This window comes from Eublepharis macularius, chromosome 2, assembly GCF_028583425.1.
Source record: "Eublepharis macularius isolate TG4126 chromosome 2, MPM_Emac_v1.0, whole genome shotgun sequence".
Lineage (NCBI taxonomy): Eukaryota > Metazoa > Chordata > Lepidosauria > Squamata > Eublepharidae > Eublepharis > Eublepharis macularius.
Genome location: NC_072791.1, coordinates 174,082,629 through 174,105,479, shown reverse-complemented (window position 1 = coordinate 174,105,479; position 22,851 = coordinate 174,082,629). Strand labels below are relative to the sequence as shown.

Sequence of the window (22,851 nt, the reverse complement as noted above, 5' to 3'; positions counted from 1 at the left end):
TCTGCACACGCCCAGCTACGCTTTCTTTCATTACACCCTTTCCTTTATTACCTCTCTACCTCCACCTTCCTGCCCTCAAAGCAGAGAAGGGGGAGATGTCATTCCTTGGAAGTCTCCCGTTCGGGCACTAAGCACACCTATACCTGTTTAGCCGCAGCGCCCTCGCCGCGTTCCGTCCGGAAAGGAACACGTTGGAAGATTTGGGAACATGTCGTTACTCGCCCTGGCGCACTCGATTAAATCGCGCCAGCTGCGAGCCTTTCAACCTGCAAACAGGTTCTTCTTGAGCTCCAGCGGGCTAGTGATGAGTGACTGTGAGCGGCAGCCTAGCTGTGGCAGAGTCAGAGCGGAGGTGAAAGGGATTTGAATCCAAGCCCCAGCGTTCCCTACCCCGGCCGTCGCTAGGAATGCGGTCCCGGCCCCTCTGAGCCTGGGGAGGGGGTTAGAGCGCGGTGGGAGGAGCGAGCGGGAGGCCGCCGGTGGGTCCCACCTGCAGTGGATGTGCGAGGAGGAGCGGCTGAAGCCCAGCCGCGCGAAGGGGGTGGGCTCCTGGACGGAGCGTCTGCCCGGCTCCGGCGCGCGCTTTCTCGCTCCCTCTTCGCCGCTCCGCATCTTCTGCCATGGAGGCACCCACAGCCGGCGACGAGCTGGGCAGCACCCCAGAACCCACCTTCGTCCAGCCTGGCGGAGCGAGTGCCCCGCCGCCCTACCCTGCCCGGGACTCGCAGCCGGGGGAGCAGCTGCACCTCGGGGAGAGCGCGCAGTTCAGCGAGGAGCTGGAAGACCGAGGTGAGCCCCTCCGCCCAGCGGCCCCTCGCCGGGCCCCTGGCACGTGCCCCTTTCTTTCTGGGCCCAGCTGTGGCTCGAGGACGTCCCTCTGTGACAGGAGCGGGGGGAGGGGCTCGCAGTCAACCTCGCCTTCGACTCCCCTCAACGCCGCAGCCAGCTCCTCGCGCACCTGAACAGGCTTCCCGCCCCATGTCTCCCCCAGTCCCCGCCTTAGAGCCTTATCCGCTGCCGCGCTTTACAGTTAGCCGCTGTCTCCCCCACCCCTTCTCTTCCCCTCTCGTCTTTTTTACCCTGACACTCTTCTCTCACCTCGGAGAGCCACTCATCCTCGCCCACTGCATTCTACCGTGCTGGACCCCATTTAGTCCTGCACCCTGCTTGACTTGAATGCGCTTATCACCCTCTAGAGTGTCTTGCTTGTCAGTCTCATCCTTTGCTATGTCCCTGCTGCTCCTCAGCTTTCCCACTGCCTAGCTGCCCCTTTCCTCCTCTCTTGGGTCAACCGTCCATTCTCTTATCACCTGCCACCCCAGCCCATCCTTAAAGTCACTCTTGGTGGGAAAAAATTCCTTTCTCCAGCCAATCATATGTAATGTTCAAACGGAACCCACCCCTAGGACAGCAATTGCCTTAAAAAAAAAAGCAAACAGCCCACCCTTTTCTAGATGTCCTGCCACCCCTATTCAAAGCCCAATTTAAACAGCATTCACTAAAATGCAGACAGACTTCCCCATTCATTGCCAAGAAAGGACATTGTTTATCCACTCCCCACCCCTTCTTTGAGGGAAGTGTCATGCAGTCTATTGTCTCCCTTCACAGGCACCTGCCCTACACGTGCCTATTCACCAGCTTTCTGTTTTACTCAGTCACTCCCAGTGAGCACATTTTAAAAATTCGCTTCAGTCTACTTTCCTGAGACTCCAAAGATAGCTCCCCCTAAACGTTTCCGGTCACAATCTCCTTGTTCTCTTTTCTTGGCTATTCCACACAGTCCCCTTTCAATTTCTCAGTTGTAGAAAGGGGATGCTGATCTTACTAGAAGATATCCTGGCTGCAATTCAAAAACGCTGGTGTAGTTTGTGTCTGTTTGCTAGGACCAGCTTCTTTAAACGTGGAGTGGAAGGCATCTTGCAACTACTTAAGCACTCAGGGAAAGATCTGCAGATTTGGCTGAGTTCTGCATTCAGGGATTTGGGGTCTGAAATCAAGAGACTCAGATTACCTGGGAATGCTGCCCTCTGAATGCATTCTTTATGTATAAAATGGCAAGAAATAGGTGGTTGTTATATATGAGAGATGCAGAATGATATTGAAAACAGATAGGCCCCAGTAAAGTGGACAATAAAAGATGGGACAAACAGCCCTGTCAGTTGATTTCCAGTAATTGCTTAGATCAGTATTGTTGGTTATCATTATTTCCAAGGAAAGTTTAGGACTGGCTTTGTTATTCATTCTTGCTTAATAGTACTGTTCAGGTACTGTTCAATGGATCATAAAGTTATTAAGATTTTTTTTAGTGTTCTTAAGAGTTTTGTTAAATTGATTTTTAAATAGTGAGAGGGTTTTCGTTTTGTTATAGTTCAGAGAATGTATGAACAGTAAAAGAATTGAAATTAAAATATGCGCATAGTTTAAATTTCATCAGTATATGTATCAGCAGGGAGGTATCTCCATAACAGTTAAAATTTTGGCTTTTTTGTCGGCAAGTGAGGGAAACAAGAAATTAGATAAAATTCATCACATCATTATCAGTGTTAAAATTTAGAATGGCAACATTAAGATAGATAGAATAATCTTGCCCATAAATGTGAGCATGTATTTTAATTGCAGTGTAGGCTTTACATCTAGATTGTCATAGAAGATATTTTCTGTTCCTATTATAAATTAATCCAATAACAAGCAAAGAAAAAGTTCTGTCTATTCAATGTTAGCTGTAAAGGGCTGGTGTTGCATATGAAATTATTTTCATTTAATGTGTTTAGTATACAAATGAATATAAATAATAAATAAATATAGTAGATGAATAAAGATAACATGTCCATATTTGCATGAAATCTCCAAGGACTACCCATTGACTAAAGCAATGTATTTTAGGAATGTCTGTTGTAATTAGATAAAATAAATCATTTAAACATAAGAAACAAATAGTGTAAAAAAAAAAAGATCCTGAAACATTTTAAAATGTAAGTTGTAATATAGAGATTTTGATTCAAGAGAGAGGTTCTTTTTGTAAAATAGGAAAATATTTTAACAGCAACCAACAGCTGTTTATTTTCTTTTTATCTGTTTGAATAATCAATATTTGACATTTTTGTGTTGGACACAGCTTATTAGACTGGTCCTTCATAATGGGACCTACTAATACAATGAGGCTTTGTCTAGTTTAATCGTTGGGCTGATATTAGTCAACAACATATGTGTCTCTGCAGTTACCAACATTTAGAAAAATATAATCATCATGAATCTGAAAATTTTCTAGAAATTAAAGTGGTCAGGAGGGGAGCCTAATGCAATAACTATCTCTTTATCTTGGCTACATTTTGCTGTTATACTGTGGCTCTTAGAACTGAAGCAACAAAAGGCTCAAGGGGAGATAGTTGTATAACAATGAATTCCATTGTCACCTCTGTTTCCCATTTTGCTAGGCAGGTTCTTAAAATATACCTGCTATAGTTACAGTATATCACTATAATATCTTAATCTATAAATGAGATAAGACTTGGGTTGGGCATCTGGTTAAATAAGGTTTTGCTATGTCTGAGATGTAGTTTGGAATTAAAGTGTAAATATAGAAATGTGACTACAAAGGTGCTATGAGATCTTCATGCATGGTCCCTTTATTGTCTTTTTTTCCCTCCTTTAATTTAACACATTTTTCTTTCATTATCTTTATCAGGTTTGCTAGAAAGCAGTACCAGGTTAAAACCTCATGAAGCTCAGAGCTACAGAAAGAAGGCACTGTGGGTTTCATGGGCCTCCATTATTGTCACGCTAGCACTTGCAGTTGCTGCTTTCAGTGAGTACTGGATCTCTTTCCAATCCAGCAGCCTTTTGTCTTGTATATCTGAATGTCTTTTTAAAAATCCTCTGTTGTTGATTAGTGCTTTTGTATAGCTGTGTTTACAACTAAAGTGATCTAGAAATAAAAGATCTCATAGGCTTCCCTAGTGTTTATAAATTAGTAAAGCGACTATTTTTTCTTCTCAAGCAAATTAATTGCTGAAGGTCAGGTTTTTAGTCCATTTTTCTGAATAGTATAGAATGGATTGTTTTTGGACTAAAGTAATGAAATATGAGAAAGCTGTATCTTCTTGGGATGTCTTATTTGTAACAGTGAAGACAAAAGGGCCACATAAAATGTAATATTTTATTTGGGCTAATTTTAACCTGTTTTTTTAAACAAAATCTCTGCCACTCTGACAGATTCTTTCTTTCTTGGAGTAGATTAAATTATTCCCAGGTGGATAAACTTTATGATTTGGGCTATTTAAGTAAATACTGTAATTGTTTTTTCCAAGTTGCCATGTGAGAAATGAAGGTATCTTTTTAAGACTGCTTATTTCATGTAGAGGGAAAGACACTATCTCAGCACATGTTACACATTTGCTAGCAGGTTACTAATGCTAACCCATGAATAATGCACTATGTTATTTATTTAACATTACAGAGAAACCAGAGAGAATGCCTGTGATGTGAAATGCAGAAATGTTTTTTTAAAAATAGAAGGTTATTTGGTGTTTTGTTTGTTATCCCAGAATATCTGTTGTTCATTATAAAGGAAGAACTCTGATTCTGAGAGACACAGGGACTGTGAGGTACTCTAAATATAATCTCTTGTATCAAAGGCAAACTGGATGCCACTGCAGCATATGTTCTTGTACTAATCTGCAGCAATGAGCTACTGCTGAAAGTTGGTGTCAGCTCCCAAGAGGGGTTATTAGAATCTGGCCAAATGGCTCTGCAAAACTTAGCATATATTACTTGGAGAGATTTGTATGGAAAACACACACACTATTGATTGTAAAAAGACAGACACAAATAAAGTATGAAAGCAGAATTTTCTGTATTATCAAAACTGTTACAAAAATGTTGTTATAGTATGTTTCGTCTGTCTAATTTGCACCTTAAGAAGAGTAATATTCAATGCAAAATAGTAAAGAGTCCAGTAGCACCTTTAAAACTAACCAACTTTATTGTAGCATAAGCTTTCGAGAACCACAGCTCTCTCCATCAGATGCAAGACAGTTGTAGTTCTTGAAAGCTTATGCTACAATAAAAATTGGTTAGTCTTAAAGGTGCTACTGGACTCTTTACTATTTTGCAACTACAGACTAACATGGCTAACTCCTCTGGAGTCTGGATCTATTCAATGTAGAGTTATCAAATAAGAATCTGGGTTACGATGCCTAAAAATCACATTTGGGAAAAGAGTATTTTCTCCTGGAGTTTGTAAACCATAGAAAAGGAAGAACTCTGATTATGGAGAAGTTTTATTAAAAACAGACCTTAATTTAGCAAAATACAGTTAACAATATTATAATTTGTTGTTAAGTTACACCGCTTAAGATGCAGTTCTGTGCTCAGCTTTTCAAGTATGCACTGTTGAAATTCACACAACTTATTTTTGAATAAACTGGTCTAGATGCATTATTTTGAACACAATTATTCTGAAACATCACTTGGTGATCAGCCCTCCCTGTATTAAACTGTGCTAATAGATAGGGATCTAGATTAAAAGCACAGGGGCCAGTAGTGGCTCAACAGGGGTGCTGTGCCCAACCACAACTTACAGCCTCTCACCACCCCAGTCCACTTCTTCCGCCATGATTAGCTAATGCTGACATTTTTGTATCCATTTTTATCCAGAGTAGTAAAAGGCACATACATAGATAGGTACAGAATTCTAGAAGTTAATCTATTCTCTGAAACAGTACCCAGAGCCTAGAAGGATAAGCATCTGCCTCTGTTAAGAAGCCCCCTGTACAAATGTTCTCCAAGAGAGGACAGGAATAAGGAATTAAACCTCATGGAAGGAAGCTCCTAACGGAATCTGAAAAATCTCTCCTGAATCAAGTAGTGAGCAGAATTTAGTTTCAGATCATGTAAACACGCTCAATTTTCTAGTTTCCTCTCATATTAATATTAGAGAGGAATATTGATTTTTGCTAAAAAGATTTAACTCATTTTAGATTTCTTGAATGTCTTATTCACTGAAGTATTCTTCTTAATAAAACATGTATATGTAGTAATCAACTGGTATAGAATTAGCTACTTGATCAGTTTGTCTTGTAATATGCTATATAAATGTCATTTACATAAGTCTGCACTATCTTAATTCTTTAATTATTTGAAGGGCTGTTTTCTGGTTAGCCATATTACTAAATAGTTCCTGACTACATAATACTTTGTCTATCACCATCTTTTCATATTGTCTTTCATTTGTCAGCCGTTTCCATGTTTAGCCAATCTCTCAAGTTTGGAGGCTTGCCAGACAGCTTGATGATGGCTTCCTGTTTGATATGACTGGCTTTTGCTTGTCAAATTTGGGATAGCTGGACTGACTCTGAGAATCATTTGATAACACCTGCTATTTATGGCACCCTTCCCTTGCTTCTTCCCATTCTAATTGCTTGTTCAGAGTAGCAGTGAAGACCCGGTTCTATGATTTCCGTCTCCTCCCCAGACAATATATACTTAATATCCTACACACACAGCAGCTGTCAGACTGTGTGGGCTGCTTTCTGTTTTTACTTCTTTCATTTTTGTTATTTTCAGTTATAAATTTAGAGTCTCCTTATATAGAATTTGTTTTTATATACTGTGATTCGTTAGTATTTTCATGATGTAATTTTCTACTTTTGCTCTTTGGTAGGTCAGGCCTATGCATTGTAACTATGCTTATACAGCAGAAGAGTGTGTGACATTTGTAGAAATATAAATGAGGATGTCAGAACGAACATCAGTGGTTATATTTACCTTCCCCTCCTAGGGCTTAAATTTTTGTCTCTTGAGTTTTGCTGATCTTAGAGGCATTGCATTATATTCTCTCTTTCGACACCATACACCAATCTTTTCTTAGGCCTGCCAAAACCTCAAAATTCAAGATGAATACATCAGACATCCTGGACATAGCAAGGATAATGGAACATAGCTGGGGCTAAGAAGGGTATAGAAAGATTGCTGATTTTTAATTTAGCTAGTTAAGAGTGTGTTCTTAATCAGCTGCATCAGTGGATGGATGCTGTGTTGCGTAGTGGTAATGCTGATTCAGTGCAAAGAATAAGCACCAATTTTAGACAATATTTATTATTTAGCAGAAAGGCAAAAATTTAGCTCAGTCAGAGCTGTTCTCAGTTGCCAGAATTGGTCCTAAGTGCCTACTTTAGAACAAAAAAAAATGAATCAGTTGCTTCTGGAACAGGCGAAGCTGCAATCCAGCAAAGTAGACTAGGAAGCTCAAGCTGGGTTTTCCCTATTACAGGCCATGAAAACTGAAAGAATATTGTCCCTTGGTGGATCTTCCTGTGCCCCAGACTGCATGGAGATTGTTTGCTAGTAAGAATTGGGTGGGTGGGGGACTACTGTCAGTTAAATCAGAGGGGAGTATATATTTCTGTGAAAAATACGCATATTTTTGAATGTTTCTTTTTACACGACTAGGTTTTTTTCACACAGGGCTTTTTCATCTGGCTGGATGAAAAAGCTCTGATTTATTCCTTGAGTTCTACATGCATGTTTGGTTCAGTCTTCAAATTGCTTCCCATAGTCTTTTGAGTTCAGCATGGTTAAAGACTGCATCCACTGCAGAAATGGCCTTTCCCTGGGCTTTCTGCTGCTTTTTTTGCTGCACACATACTAGAGTTTCCAGGTCCCCTCACCCTCCGTGTGAGAGGCAGGAGACTTGGCATTGGCTTTTGTGCATACAAAACATGCACACTCCTGGGCTGAGTGATGATGTCACTTCCCAGAACTGACGTCATCATGCAGGGCCTTGTGCCACCCTGGGAGTGCTCCACACTCTGTAGTGGGCCAAATTGTGCCTATTTGGGGCTGAAATGGGCCACTGTGGAGCATGGGAGTGCTGCTAAGGCAGTGCAACGGGTCCTGGAGTGCTCCTGTGCTGTATAGTGGGCCCTACCCCAACAGGGAACTGGCAACCGTAACACATGCCCCAATTTTTTTAACAGTGTAGTTAAAAGACTGCTCTTTTGAAGTGCAGAATATTTTCTTTGGTGTAAGCTCAGCCCTGCCTTTTGTCCTCCCCTTTATCCCCTGTGTTCTAATTGGTAGAACAGCAATGTGTAATCACACCCTTTCTCCCCTTTCTCCCCCTCCCCCACTCTCACCCCTCATCCTTAAAAAAAAGTAGTCATTTGTGGCTTGGCAGTTAAACTAGGCAGTGTCACTTCTTACCAACACAAGCGGTCAGGATGACATTTTGTGCAGGAGTCTCTGTGTTTCCTTTATTTTTTAAGACCAGTTCCCCCTGCCCCCTTTTAAAACAACTGCATTGCAATGTTGTTGTTTAAAGTTTTTTTTTAAAGCTTCTGACCCTGAAACTCCCACTTAATATTTTAAAGTTTCCCTCAAAAACACCTCAGTCAATCAGCACACTGACGAAACCACTGACGTCAGAAAGCCCACAGCAGAAACAGGGCATTTTTCTAAGTGCAGGTATGAAGACCAGACACCCTTTCGGTTCGACTCCCTCACATGTGGAATTACAGAAGCCCAGTGTAGTTCTGATTATTGTGGACTGAATACCCAGAAAATTCACTGTGAGTGAGCCTGCAGAAAAGGCCTTACTTTCCATATTCAGAATATTTTGCTCTGAAAGAAAAGGATATTTTTAAAAGTTCATCCTGATAAAGCAGCAGCTGCCCTGCAGTGGCTCTTCTTGATTTTTGTTTAATTTAATTCAGGCACTTCCTTTTGAATAAAATGGATTAATCTAATCCATGAAGACCATAAATTCCTTTTAGTTTGATACAGTATATGAAAAGGAAAACTAATGCTTGAACTGTGGACTTCGTTATCATGTGTCCACTGAAACTCTCTGCTCTGAATCTATGTGAATTCTCTAATTATTGTTATTCTTTATTATGAAAACTAATAATGAGGCACAGAAGATGAGCGCTTCTTTTGCAGGGCAGAGAGCCACAGATTCAAATAAGAACTTCTTCCTGGGTTTAATTTCAGGTGGAAAGTGGCATGGAATGATTAGTGTTGATATTTAAGAGCCCCTGGAGATCAAGTTAAGTCCGAGATGGCTCTTTATTATTGTCATCTGAAGCTCAAATTTTAGTATGTTTGTTAAATAGTGTAAGATCTCCAGATCTGTTGTCAGTGCTCCCACCTGCAGAGATGAGGTGGGTGGCAACTAGAGACTTGGCTTTTTTCAGTGGTGGTGCCTCACCTCTGGAATACTACTCTGTTAAGATTCACCTGGCACCTACCTTGCTATCTTTTTTTAACCTAGGTTTCTAACAGAGGGGTTACATCCTTCTAGCTGTTTTCATGGTCTGCTTGTAGCCTGAGATTTTTTTTGGTGCTTGTCATTAGGCTGTTGAATGTTTTTGCCCTTGTTTGTTTTTATGCGATAGTTTTCATGCTGTGGCTTTATGATTGTATTGTACTGTTTTACTTGTGAGAGACACCTGCTTAGTCATACAAAGATGGACTTGTGGCCTGATCCACCAGCACTCTTTTTATGTTCTTGAGTTATATAACATAACTTCCTTCATTAGAAAGCATGTCTCAATTCCAGTAGTGCCTTGCAATCAGAGGACAAAACCTTTCTCTCTATTGCACTTTGTTGGATACACTATTATGATTCAGTGTGTTTATATTCTTGCTGATTAGATTAACTAGTGTGATAGCACATTATATTTCCAGAATAAACGAAGCCAGATTGTAATACTCACCAAGTGTTCCACACCCCATACCCTTTATTGAACTAGCCTTCTGGTCCTTGAATGTAATTTGTGAACGAGATAACTTGATTTGCCATTCATACAATGACAACTAATCTTATTTTTCTGTTAAATTTTGTGTATGTCATGAACAGTTTTTAATTTCTATTATTTTGTTTGAATATTTTAAACAAGAATGCATCTTAAAGTTATTGTAAGAATACTGTGTGTGTAATTGCTTTAAATTGTAATAAATTTCATATACAATGAGCAGCACTGTAATTTACAAGCACTTCCATACCAATCTAAAGTTCCAATCTATTAGTTTGCAAGCCCCATATTACTGCACACAGCTCCAGGTGTTTAATTAAAAGACCATATGGGACAGTCTTGAAATCGCATAAAAATATCACTGATGTCCCAAAACTAAACTCCAGGGTCTGTGATGACACCCATATAGCACAATTTGCGTAACCTTAAAAGTATTTATAGGAAAAACAGGTTCTGTGCATTATTGTACATGGCAAGCAAAAGGTACAAGACAACGAAGAAGATGTTGTATTGCTTAATCAAGGAAAAAGCCAGTGCCTGGTAAGATCAGGGCAAAGAGTTGGGCACCATGTGTGGCATGAATGATTCCAATACTTAATGAGTTTAGTGTCACCATGGAGTTGAATGGTGAAATGCAGCCTTGGCAGAGGATGAGTGTGGACAGTTGGTTCTATAAAGCAAAACAAGCAGAAGTGAAATGCAAATTTGTGATACATCCCTGTTATTGACCTAGGGAGTTAGGGTTTATCAGTTCAGACTTTTTGTTTGACCGTAACAAAACATGATGACAAAATAATAGCTTACATGACAGTAAAATAATCCTGATTAGGCAAAACAAAATGAAGGAATACATGCAAAGCATCTGCACAAAACAGCAGTAAACCAGCCTCAAGCAAGGCTCGTGCCCATCAAAGTATTGTTTTTGATTCACAGCTGTTAGAGCAAATGTAGCCACTGGATAAGAAATCTCTTTATCAACCAGAAACCTCAACATTCTGCTGACCTTTCTACATCTCTTATAGAAGCCTGAATACACATGGTGAAAAAAATGCACCCAATATTTGCAAGGTGTAAGGGAAACATACTAAATTATGCAAAACTCGGCAAGAACTTGACTCTTCTGCCCCCATTTTTTTGAACAAAAGTAGTATCAGACAAAATGAGATGAACTGAGATTGTTGTTGTGAAAGCCTGAACTGAAAAATAAATTTAATTAAAATATAGCATTCATGGCACAGCTGGTTGACCTTGGGTCAGTCACAGCTTCTTAGAGCTCTCTCAGCCCCACCCACCTCACAGGGTGATGGTTGTGAGTATAATAATAACACACTTTGTAAACCACTCTGAGTGGGTGTTAAATTGTCCTGAAGGGCAGTATATAAATCAAATATTATTGTAATAATATTGTTTGCTAAGATCAGCAGTAGATCTCCAAGATCTCATTCAAAGAAAAATCTTGCCACTTAGGATTTGGTCCATCTAGCTCAGTACAGTCTACTATGATTTGGGAGGATTTCCCTAAGGCCTTGATATCTCAGATCTGTGCCAGAGACTGAACCTGAGACCTTCTGCATATGAAGTATATACTCTACAACGGGTCCTTAGCCCCTCTCCAGTAAAGCCTGTTGAAAATAATCTCACAACTGACAGTTGATGACTTTGGGCCAGTTCACATGATGCAAAGTATTCATGGTAGCCATGATGACTTTATATCACATGTGTGCTGGGAGTTTGGTTCCTCCAGGCATATGTAGGTGCCATATTTTAATTATAACTGCAGCACGTTGCAAACTGAAATGGTCCTGAGGAGCTATTTGTTTTGTTTGGAAACTTACTATATGTAATTGGCCCTTTATGCACAGCCTTTTATGGCTCTTTGCACCTTGTTGCAAGCCCTATAGCAATTATGCCTAGATTATTCCTTTGCCACAGGAAACGTTATTTTTCAATAAGAGAGGCCACCTAGTAACTTTTCTTCACGTATACTGAAAAAAACAAAAGTTTTAATACTAAATTTACAAAATATAATCTACATACCTTTTCTCTCCTGAAATTTATTGTAAAATGTGCTTTCCTTTCTGTATCTTTTGCAAACCTCTAAACAATTGCTGGGAAGAAAATGTTCAGGATTGGAAAGGGAGGGACTGTCCATCTGTGACCCCATGAATCTGTCCATCTGTGACCACAAAGACATTAGGGGCCTATTGGCTTTTGGCCTATTCTATGAGAAATCTTTCATTTTCTGAAATATTAATATGCAGTATGATCCTATGCAAAGTTGCACCCTTCTAAGCCCATTGACTTCAATGGGTTTAGAAGGATCAACTGTGTTTAGGATTGCATTGCTAGGTGCCTTTGAATCCCAACTAATGGTATTCCTGAATTAAAAGTATATACCACTTAACTGGAAGAGGAAGTATGGCATAGTTATAATTCACATATGGGAAACATATAGATATTTAAAATTTTAAAGTTGCCAAACTTTTCCTAGAACATACCGTGGAGCATTAGTGAATGGCAACATGTTTCATCCTGGGGAAGGGACAGGTTCAGCCTCTATTAATATGAAGACTGTGTGATAATTTTAGATTTTTTTTTTCAAAAATCAGGAGTATTTACTCTTCTAAAATCCTTCACTGTGAAGGAAGGGAGCAGAAATATTTGTGTCTTCAAAAAGTACTGCAAATGATCCCTTATTTCGCAATATCCACTGCTACTTGGTAATAAATTTATGCCTTCTGAAATTGCAGCAACTTCTTAAAATTATTTGACCTAATTTAGAATTAGATCTTGCTTAAATTGCTAGTATTTATTGCAGTTCTAGATTCTGAAATGTTTAGTACACTTGTGGCATCATAAAAACTATAGTTTTGTAGTACTGAAAGCCTTCTTTCTAGGTAGTATCCTATGAGTGTTCGTGTGAGGAATATTGGAGAACATATTGAGCCCAAGAGAATATTTTAGGTACAAGTTATAATTTCATAGCAATTGCTTTTAGAATGCTTAGAACTTGCTACCAATGTACAATTACTCAAAATTAAGCTCTACTAAGCTGCTGCAGTAGTGCTTACTCCCAAGTAAGTGCATGTAGGCTACAGTCCTATAAGCTTGAAGGTGACTTAGGAACATGTTTGTCAGCTGTAGATAATTCTTAAAAAGTAGCTTGGGGAAGATTTCACACAAACCGATTTCACTTTCTGCATTGCTTTTCCTCCTTGTGCTATACTAATTTGGCCCCCACCCGGCCAGCAGCCAAAGGCTTGAGGCCAGGGGCCACATTTGCCGCCACGGAGGATAAGCGGCAGCATTCCCCCAGCCTCTTAGGGTCACGTGGGTGGGGGCAGGGCTAAGCGCCTTAATGGAACAGCCCTGCCCCTATAATGGCACTTGCTGCTGCCTCGGCCTTAGCATTGGCAGGATTTAGTTGGGGGGATGTTAGTGGGACGGTGAGTACCCTTGGCACATTCCCATTGGTGGGGATATTAGGGGCCTGTCAGGATCAGCTGGCATGCTTTACGGCAGCCAGTTGAGAGGGCAGGCTGCCTGATGGGATCCTTTGGACAAGTCCTTCCTTCATGCTCCATGGCGGGGGTGCTTGGAGCTTTAAGGGGGAAACCATCTGCCAGGCTGGCCAGATTCCAGCCATGCATTTGGATGGGTCACATCTGGGGCAGTGGGTCTCACCGAGATGGGTCAAGGCGGGGTCCAGGGGAGTGACCCCAGGGCTTGACCTGTACCGCTGGTTAGGCCCTTGCCAGGGGTTTTAGTTGTTGCAGTTCATGTTGTTGCCAAAGTGGCCCTTTATTACCCAAGCCTTGTGTCTGCCTCTTTATTCTGACTGGGGGGGGGGGCAAAGGCTTCTCTGTAGGGTCCTTTGACTTTGAGATACAGCTTTTAAAATATGTGAGAGGGAGTTATGCCTTAGAAGCCTGAGTTTATGCATGAAAGCTCCACTTGTGGCCAGATGAAAACTGCCAATATATGCAATAGATACTCTTTATCAATTAATAGAAGCTGCCTGATTGAAGTTACATTTAAAGCAGTAAATGCTTTTGTATGTGTAAAAGGCTACAAACTGTTTCTTGGAAACCTGCCCTCCCAATCCAAACTATGTGCTGAAAAGTTGTAACAATGTCTCATTGTTATACAAAATCAAAAAGAGTCCAGTAGCACCTTTAAGACTAACCAATTTTATTGTAGCATAAGCTTTCGAGAATCAAGTTCTCTTCGTCAGATGCCTGATACAGATACTGGCCAAATACAGAAGAGCAGGAGAGAGAGAGGCAGCAATTAGGGGGGGAGGGGGAGGGAGCAATCAAAACATTCCTTTGCTAGTATATGTAAACATCTCCTTTTGGTGTGTGATAGATCCAGAGGAGTTAGCCGTGTTAGTCTGTAGTAGCAAAATCAAAAAGAGTTAGTTTGTAGCAGCCAAACAGCTAGACCATCCAATTCCAATGTAGTATGGGCCTTCAACAACCACAGCTCTCCCTGCCAGATGCATCTGACAAAGAGATCTGTGGTTCCCGAAAGCCCACACCAGGTGCCACTGAGCTCCCCCAGACCCCACCTCTGTAAGGGAATCTGTTACCTGTGGTAATGTGATAACCATTCATAGTCCCTATTCAGTCCCAGCTTGACAGAGTCAAATTTGCATATGAATTCCAGTTCAGCAGCCTCCCGTTGGATTTTGTTTTTGAAAGGTTTCTGTTGAACTACAGTGACCTTTAAGTCTTTGATGGAATGTCCTGGTAGATTGAAGTGTTCTCCCACTGGTTTCTGGACGTTTCCATTTCTAATGTCAGATTTGTGTCCATTTATTCTTTTGCATAGAGGTTGGCTGGTTTGTCCAATGTACAGAGCAGAAGGACATTGTTGGCACATGAGGGCATATATCAGATTGGAGGATGAGCAGCTGTAAGAGCCAGAGACAGTGTAGTTGATGCCATTGGGTCCTGTAATTGTATTCCCTGGGTAGATATAGGGGCAGAGCTGGCATCTGGGTCTGTTGCAGGGCCTGGTACCTGTGCTGGTGATTCTGCTGGCCGATTCATGATTGTAAGTGAGAAGTCGTTTAAGATTGGGGGGCTGTCTGTAGGCCCATACTACATTGGAATTGGATGGTCTAGCTGTTTGGCTGCTACAAACTAACAGGGCAAACTCCTTTGAAGCCAACTGATACACACACCAAAAGGAGATGTTTACATATACTAGCAAAGGAATGTTTTGATTGCTCCCTCCCCCCCCCCCCTAATTGCTGCCTCTCTCTCTCTCCTGCTCTTCTGTATTTGGCCAGTATCTGTATCAGGCATCTGACGAAGAGAACTTGATTCTCGAAAGCTTATGCTACAATAAAATTGGTTAGTCTTAAAGGTGCTACTGGACTCTTTTTGATTTTGCTACCACAGACTAACACGGCTAACTCCTCTGCATCATTGTTATACAGGACAACTATAATGAGGGAACTCAGACAACTATAATGAGGGAAGTTGTAGCAGCCTGTCCTAAGCAAGGAGAACAGAGAAGCCAGAAGCAAGAAAGTGATGGGTGGATGAAAAAGCTGAAGGAGGTGAAGAGAAGGCTGTCCCAATGAGCTGGTGAGAGCATGAAAAAGAAAATAAAGGAGCTGTAGGGACAAGGAGGCCAAATTTCTTGGAGGTAGGGCAGTTAGATTGTAGCTGTACCTATAATTTAGCCAATGCACTGATTATTTTTTTAGTAGTTTTAAGTCTGGAGGATATAAAGGTGCCCTATGGTCTTGGATGTTTTTAGTACAGGCATAGGAACTGCTGTTCATGGTGTCATCCAGTTTTTAGTGACTGAAGGCCCTGTGCTGTATTGGCATGGGAGCTTTTATATCATACTAGCAACCTAGCCGCTCTAGAAAATGGCCTCTGGAGGGCTGCACTACTGCTCTGGGCCTTTCCAGGCCTCCAGAGGGCCATGCTGCTGCACTGGGCCTTCCCACCACTGTGCTGGGCCTCCCTAGGCCTCTGGAGGCCCCAAGGATGCTGCTGAGGCAGCGGGAAGGCAAACTGTTGCTGACGACTCACTTCTGTCCCGCGGAGTGAGCCTGCATGGGGATAAAAAGTGAGTTGTCGGCAACATGACTTGCCTTTTATATATTAGAAATGCATGCTTTCCAGCTTTACTGCAACATCATGGACTACAACCATAGAAAAGTAGCCCCCCCCCATGATGCTGATGTAGTTTCCACTATGAAGTTCTCTAAAATGGTGTCAGAAAATTCACTTTGAGCCCAATGTACTTGAGGAGGTGGTGAACATAAAATTGTGCCTTGACCGCTTTGGATAAAGAGAAAAATAACACTGAGAGATCTCTGTCTTTTGGTGCTACACCTCTGAAGATGCCAGCCACAGCTGCTGGCGAAACGTCAGGAACTACAATGCCAAGACCACGGCAAGACAGCCCGGAAAACCCCCAACAACCATAGAAAAATAAAAACTTAACAAATTAAGTTACTTTGCATTATTAAAGAATTAATTTCAAAAAGTGGAGGCTAAAATATTATGAATTTTTATAAACTGTGCTATTTGAATTATAGCAAAATTCAGTGCTAATTATAGGAGTCAAGGTTTTAAAGAAGTCTTCAGAGTTGGGCACCAAATGATTTGAGAGGCATGTTTTGTAAGTGTTGAAGGCTTGCAGTTCAGTTCTAAGAATATTTTCCTGGGAGTAAACCCGATTGAATAGATCTGAATATTATCCTTAGATGTACTTAGGACTGCTTTCTAAAAGTTTTGATGGTAGATGGTATTGCAAGATCTTGAATTCAGTGCAAACTCCACCAATATGTAGCACAGATGCTGATCTAAATTTGTTTTTAGTCTGTTGTGTTTCAGGGTTATGTGCTTGTTTAATCCAGACACTAATCCTTTTAGCTAAAGCACTTCTTATTCATTAATGCTTACTTCCTGACACGTTAGACCTCACTGATCTGTGATTTGCTATGGCAGCCAACATTTATCAAACTATCATTTCCAGCAGTGTGGAACTAATAATACCCAAAGGGAAAGAATGTTGTTCTTTGGATTTGACATGTGGGGTATTAGGTATGCAACACAAACTCGTCACTTTAATTAACAAGACTTGATCAAAACATTAAAAAAGCATAACTAGTAAGAACCAGGATGAAAAAGACTTTTTCTTTAAAAACTCCAAAAAGGTGTTAATGCTTGCAATTTTTTCCTGAAATATCTGAGATTCTGAAAATCTCTTTTGTAGATGTCTCAGTTGCAGATGGAATTAAGGACATACAGTTAAATCCTAAGAAGTTACTCCAGTCTAAGCCAATTGATTTCAATGAGTTTAAATTGGAATAACTGTGCTTAGGATTTCACTGATAGTTAGATCATTCTGTGGGACCTGTTTCCCTGTTCTTTCTTTCCTTCCTGATCCCCTGATGGCAGCAGGTCTTACTCGATAAAGGTCTCAGTTTCTTTATGCCCTGGAAGAATGTTATTCTCTTCTTTGAATATAGCTTTTAAAGTGAAATATGGGTCACTGATAGGGGTGTGTGATTAGGTATATCTGGTCTGAAAACATACCTGAAAAATACCTTAATGGCTTTTTCAGGTATATTCCAGAATCCCCACTAAATCCAAGATTCTCTAATAGACCAGTATCGGCATTCCTGGTTAATTGAGAAAATATTCAGAATAATTTGGAAGCCATTTTAAAAGTTTCCCTCCTCATCTCTGGAGATTTTTGAGGCAAAAGAAGGGAGAAAGGAGTATGCCATGACTGTACAGACAGTTGAACTCCCCCTAGTGTGCAATGCCATTCACCTATGAGTGTTTCCACTCTCCCCTCCCTCCTTTTGCCCATGACAAACCTCCAAAAGTGAGGGGAGGGGGGGAGAAACTGCTGTGCCTAGTTTCAGCTTCAGGGAGGGATTTGTTTGGAGTGTGTAACTCCTGCTGCTTGTTTTGTTTTGGTTTTTTTTTTTTTGCTGGAATTCTTTGGTTCTGTTGGGATTTGTTAGTTCTTTTGGGGAGGCTTTGAGTCAGTGGCTGTTCTTGTGTGCTAAGGATTATTTGCCCTGGAGGAAACACTGGATTTCCCCTACCCATAAGAAACAATGGAGAGTATCTGGGGACATCTTGTTCAGGGGCCTGTACCCCTCGTTCAGGGAATTGTACCCCTGGAGCCCATCTACTTGAAACATGGGGGGATCTTTAGAGCACAGACATCCCTCACTGCTCCTCAATTTTTGTGAACTTTCCCCCCTAAAAGAGCTCCTCCAGCCCTCCAGAAAGTTTCAACCATAGGGAATAATGAATCTGATTAATTTCGGAATCCCCCTAAATCCCCAGATAGATACCAAACGTGTTTTAAAGGACCTGAATATCAGGAAGACTCATAATTATGGTCTTCCCATAATACTGAAAAATACTGACTTTTTAAAACGTATGCATCCGTAGACAATGATGCCTAGTTGTCCTCTTGTCTTTTACATCCTTTATCTGTCGCTTCCTTCAAGCATTTCAGAGGGATTTATATTGTTCTCCTATCTCTTAGTTGGTATATGTGTGGAAGGTTGCCGCTGACTTATGGTGACCTCACAAGGTTTTCAAGGATGAACAGAAGTTCATTTTTGCCATTGGAATTTGAGGAGGGAAGAAAGATTGGTGGGTATGTGATGCTGTATCAGCTTCCGAGGGCAGACTTTACTTCCTCCAGACAAACTAATCTCTATAGTCTGGAGATTAGTTGTTATTCCCGGGGAACTCCATACCCTGAGGTATGTGGTAGAAATCAGGGTTGTCATTCTTGTGCTTTTTGTGTGTATGGTGCTCCCTACCTGTGTAATTTTTATGATGATTTTGTGGGTTTGTGTGTTTTTATGAAGTATAACTAGCAACTCAACTACCAACTTTGATGGATTTTCACAGTATTTAGAGAAGTACTAACAGTTAGTAGCCTGTCTTGGGAACAAAGCACCTGCCATATGAGCCTGCCCCCCTTAAGAAGTATCATGAGAGGCATTTTAAAGTAAAGTGGGGTGAGCAACTTGGAGGTGGGGCTTAGAGTTCTCATGGGATTACAACTAATCTCCATGCAGCTGAGATGAGTTCCCCTGGAGGAAATGGCAGCTCCACAAGGTGGACTGCGTGGCATCCTGCTGAGCTCCTTCCCCAAGCACCCCCTAAACATTCAGGAATTGCCTAAACTACAGTTGGTAACCTTGAAGGTCAGTGGTTCCTGATGGCTTTCTCTGTTAAGGTGCTTGTTGTGGAACTCAATTTTCCCAACCGTTGTTGAGGGTTTTTTTTGTTTTTTGTTTACATCAAAGCCTTTTAAAAATCTGTGCCATATCAATGAACCTCCCATTTTGCTGATAAGTTTTAATGCTGCGTTGGATACTTTGTTAGTCTTCAGACTTATTTTTGATAATGACTGCTTGATGATAAAGTCATTCTGCTGCAGCTTTATTAAGTTTTTTTTAAAAAAAGAAATATTGCTGTATACTTTAAATAACATTTTATACTTCTCTTAAGACTTTTTCTGTATCTGTTCACCTATTAAGGGTTAAATTGAATTGTTGTTTTTCCATTTTAATACTGCCTCATGCTGTGATGATGTTTTAGTAATTTTAATAATATATTGTTGGTATTTTAACTTTAATGCCATAAAGAAGGCAAACTTCGAAGCAACCCTAAAAGTCAATTTGACCAGGAGCATGGCATAGAAATTTTAATATATGAATATGATTAGTGCTCAAATATCTTGTGCTTTGCTTTTTGCATAACCAGTATTCCTTCTCAAATGAGATAACTTGTATGGTGGTGCTGCCTAAATCAAAAGCAGGATATCATTTCCAAGTTATCATGGTCCTTCACAGCACAAAGTGGAATTACCCCTCATACATTTCTTTTGTCACTTTAGATTATTTTCTAATACCTTAGCCAAGCCTAAGACATGGGTCCATTGATTCTGTGAGTCTCTCTACATGGCACATCTTCGAGAGCATCAGAGAGCATTTAGGCCATTTTTGGATCTTAAATGATGGTGGTGTGGGTTTTTGTTTGTTTTAAGACTGAGAGTCTCTCTATATGAGACATCTTATATGGGGACACTAAAATGTAGGGAGATGCAATGTTAGCTAGGAAGTGTAGTTTAAAAAGACAGAGCTGGGGAGATCGCTCCTCAGAGAGTTTGTTAATTTCATCTTTGCCTCTGCAAAGGGGAAGTGAAATTGACAGAGGCTTTGGGGAGGCAAAGATGAAATTAACAAACCTTCTGATGGGCAATATCCACGGCTGTGTCTTTTTAAACTATGCTTCCTGGCTAACATTGCGTCTCCCTAGAGTCCCTACACTTGAGCGTCCCCATGTAAGATAACTCATGTAGAGAGACTCTCAGTCTAAAAACGAACAAACAAACCCACACCACCACCATTCAAGATTCAGAAATGGCCTAAATGCTCTCTAATGTTATTGTGTTGTGTGGATAATGGCAAGACATTCCTGCAAGAAACAGGAGGGACCTCTTAATTTCTAAGAAGCTAGTGAATTGTAATACTTAAGAGATTGAACCTGAACTGTGAATTTTCTGGGTAGCTGTCGCTTAAATAATAATACTTGCCTACCTTAAGGGATTGTTGTTAGGATTGCAAAGACATTGAAAGTGAGGTTTGCTGGACAGTTAAATAAATTTTAATTATTATAATAAGCCACTGAATAACTTCCAGAGCACCTAGTTAGAGTTGTACATAGTAAGGACTTTGTGACATATGCTTGCTCATGATGTGGTAGTTATAACTTGTTGACTCTTTAAAAATGTTTTTAATTTTAAAAGAGAAATAAAATAGGTTCAAAAAAGTTATCGGACACTATATATTATCCATATAGCTACATCATCCTGATCTATTGCCTTTTCCTGGATTCTCTCTTGCAAGTATAAATAGGTGATTCATCATGCAGCATAAGGTACTTAAAAACTTGACCTTTGCTTGTAATTAATCTGTTTAACTGTCATCAAAAAGGTGCATTTCACAGCAAAATATAATTTAGGAAGCAATATTAACACCTGTGCTTAAGATACAGGTTGTCACAGTCACACCTTTATTTTAAAATGCCAAATGCTTATTTTCCAACAGCAAAGTCTTGGTATTGAGGAAGACATGCAGTCAGCATACTATGGACTTCCAGTTTTCTGCAGCTTGAAATATAACTTGTTTGTTTTGGATCCTCCCCCCTTAATATAAGAATATAATTCAACATAGCTGGATTTAGACAGTCTAGCATGCATTATGGAATATTTTACAGAAATTTGAATCTATGCCTGTCTGAATTAAATTTCAGATATACATATTTTCAAAACGTTCACTGGTTGCATTGTTTATTTTCTCCCATACGGTTATAGAAAATCATGTTGTGATATTTTGGCTTTAGGATTTCTGTCTGAAAAGCTTCTACTTATTGTCTGTCTTCTACATTCAACTTTTCTGCAGCTTCTGTTACAAGTTTTTCCTCTATAATTTCCTGCTTTGAAAAAGATTATCACTTCTTTAAAGCTGAATGTTAGACTTTTTTTTTGCATTCAGACTTTAGCATGCAATGAGAAGTGGAGTATGTTCTCTCTTCTGCTGTGTTTCTTCAACATGAAAACACCTGGGTCTGTCTGCCCCATTGAAGAATTCTGTGTGTACCTCATTAGTACACATGAACCATTAACAGGAAAAATATCACCCTCGTGGGCTTGTCTCAGTTTGGAAAATTGCGTGGAGGGCTAGGGTTGTGAACCTCCAGCTGAAGAGTTCTTCTGTAATTACAACTGATCTCTAGACTACAAAGGTCAATTCCCCTGGAAGAAATGGCAGCTTCAGAGGGTGGACTCTATAGCATCTTGCCACACTGAGCTCAGTTCTCCTCCCCAAACTTCATCCTCCCCTGGCTCCTGGGGGTGGGGGGCTGAGGTTGGGGTTTGAAGGATTTGGGCATTTAAAGGGCCCTGCCACTTGCAAGCGGCAGGAAAAGTTTAAATGGCCATTTCTCTGGGGAAATGGCCATTTAAACTGCCCTTTAATACCAACCAATAGACCAGTTCGTGGAAGTTCATGGAAATGAGCCTCCATGAACCACTGGTTCGTGAACCACGAACTGGGCTGGTTTGCGGGGTTTTTTGGTTCATATTCAGGTTTGTGCCCATCTCTAATTCTAACCCATTCGTATGAGATGATTTGAACTAGTTTAACAGCAATTATGCATTTAAAAAAAACTTTTAAATTAAAAAAACCTTGGCTACTGCAGTTTTTGAAGTTGATAAAGTGCCATTGATACTTTTCATCTCTCTTTCTTCCTTTCATCCTAAGAAAACCCCACTGCTGTCTTAGTATAATCTTGCACAATGCGGAAATAATAATCTATTTCAAGCTCTTAATTTATTCACCTAGAATAAATAATATAGATTTTAAATATCAGGAGTGAGTGACAAAAAAGCCACATGCCTATTTATTAGTACTGCAGTGGAAGGAGGAGCAGTCTTGTCTGAGGAAGTACAGCATTTGTTAAGGAGAGAATGGGTGGAGGTTGTAGAATAGCATTTCTTATTTATTTCTTATAGATTTACAGAATTTATATCCCACCTTTCTAACTTATTAGGGCTACCCAGGTGGTTAACGGATTAAAAATAATAAAATCACATATTTGAAATCACAAAACACATTATTAAAACAATTAAAACCAAAGCTAAAATACACATGCAAAACATAAAAATAACAGTTTAAAAGACAGGAAGGAAGGCGTCTCCGTAGGAATGCCAAACCAAACAAGTCCTCATCTATTGGCAAAAAATAGCAGCAGAAGGGGAGACAAGTCTCAGGGAGAGAATTCCAGATAGGAATGCTAGGGGTCCACACTGGGGGATGGTGGGTAGTGTGGGTGCACAAGCATTTTTTTTTATCTTTTGTATCCGCATGTACTCTGGAGTGTTCTCAAGTCACACTGGGAATAACATCAGTCCCAGCCGAACACGGGAGCTTCTGGAGATTGTGGGAGCATGCATCGCCCCTCACCATCCCATTTCCCCTGTCAGCCAGGTGAGAGGCAGTGCAGGGATGGCAGGGGCAGATTCT

At 40.5% G+C, this 22,851-nt stretch overlaps 1 protein-coding gene across 1 annotated transcript in view; it reads left to right on the top strand.

Annotated features, from left to right (window-relative positions):
* Positions 1–620: 620 nt before the first annotated feature.
* TMEM163 (transmembrane protein 163) overlaps positions 621–22,851 on the top strand; it is a 125,028-nt gene continuing 102,797 nt past the window's right edge. Inside the window, exons 1-2 of the mRNA XM_054970324.1 lie at positions 621–789; positions 3,686–3,805. Coding sequence (XP_054826299.1) covers positions 621–789; positions 3,686–3,805 — 289 coding nt within the window. The remainder of the gene's footprint in view (positions 790–3,685; positions 3,806–22,851) is intronic.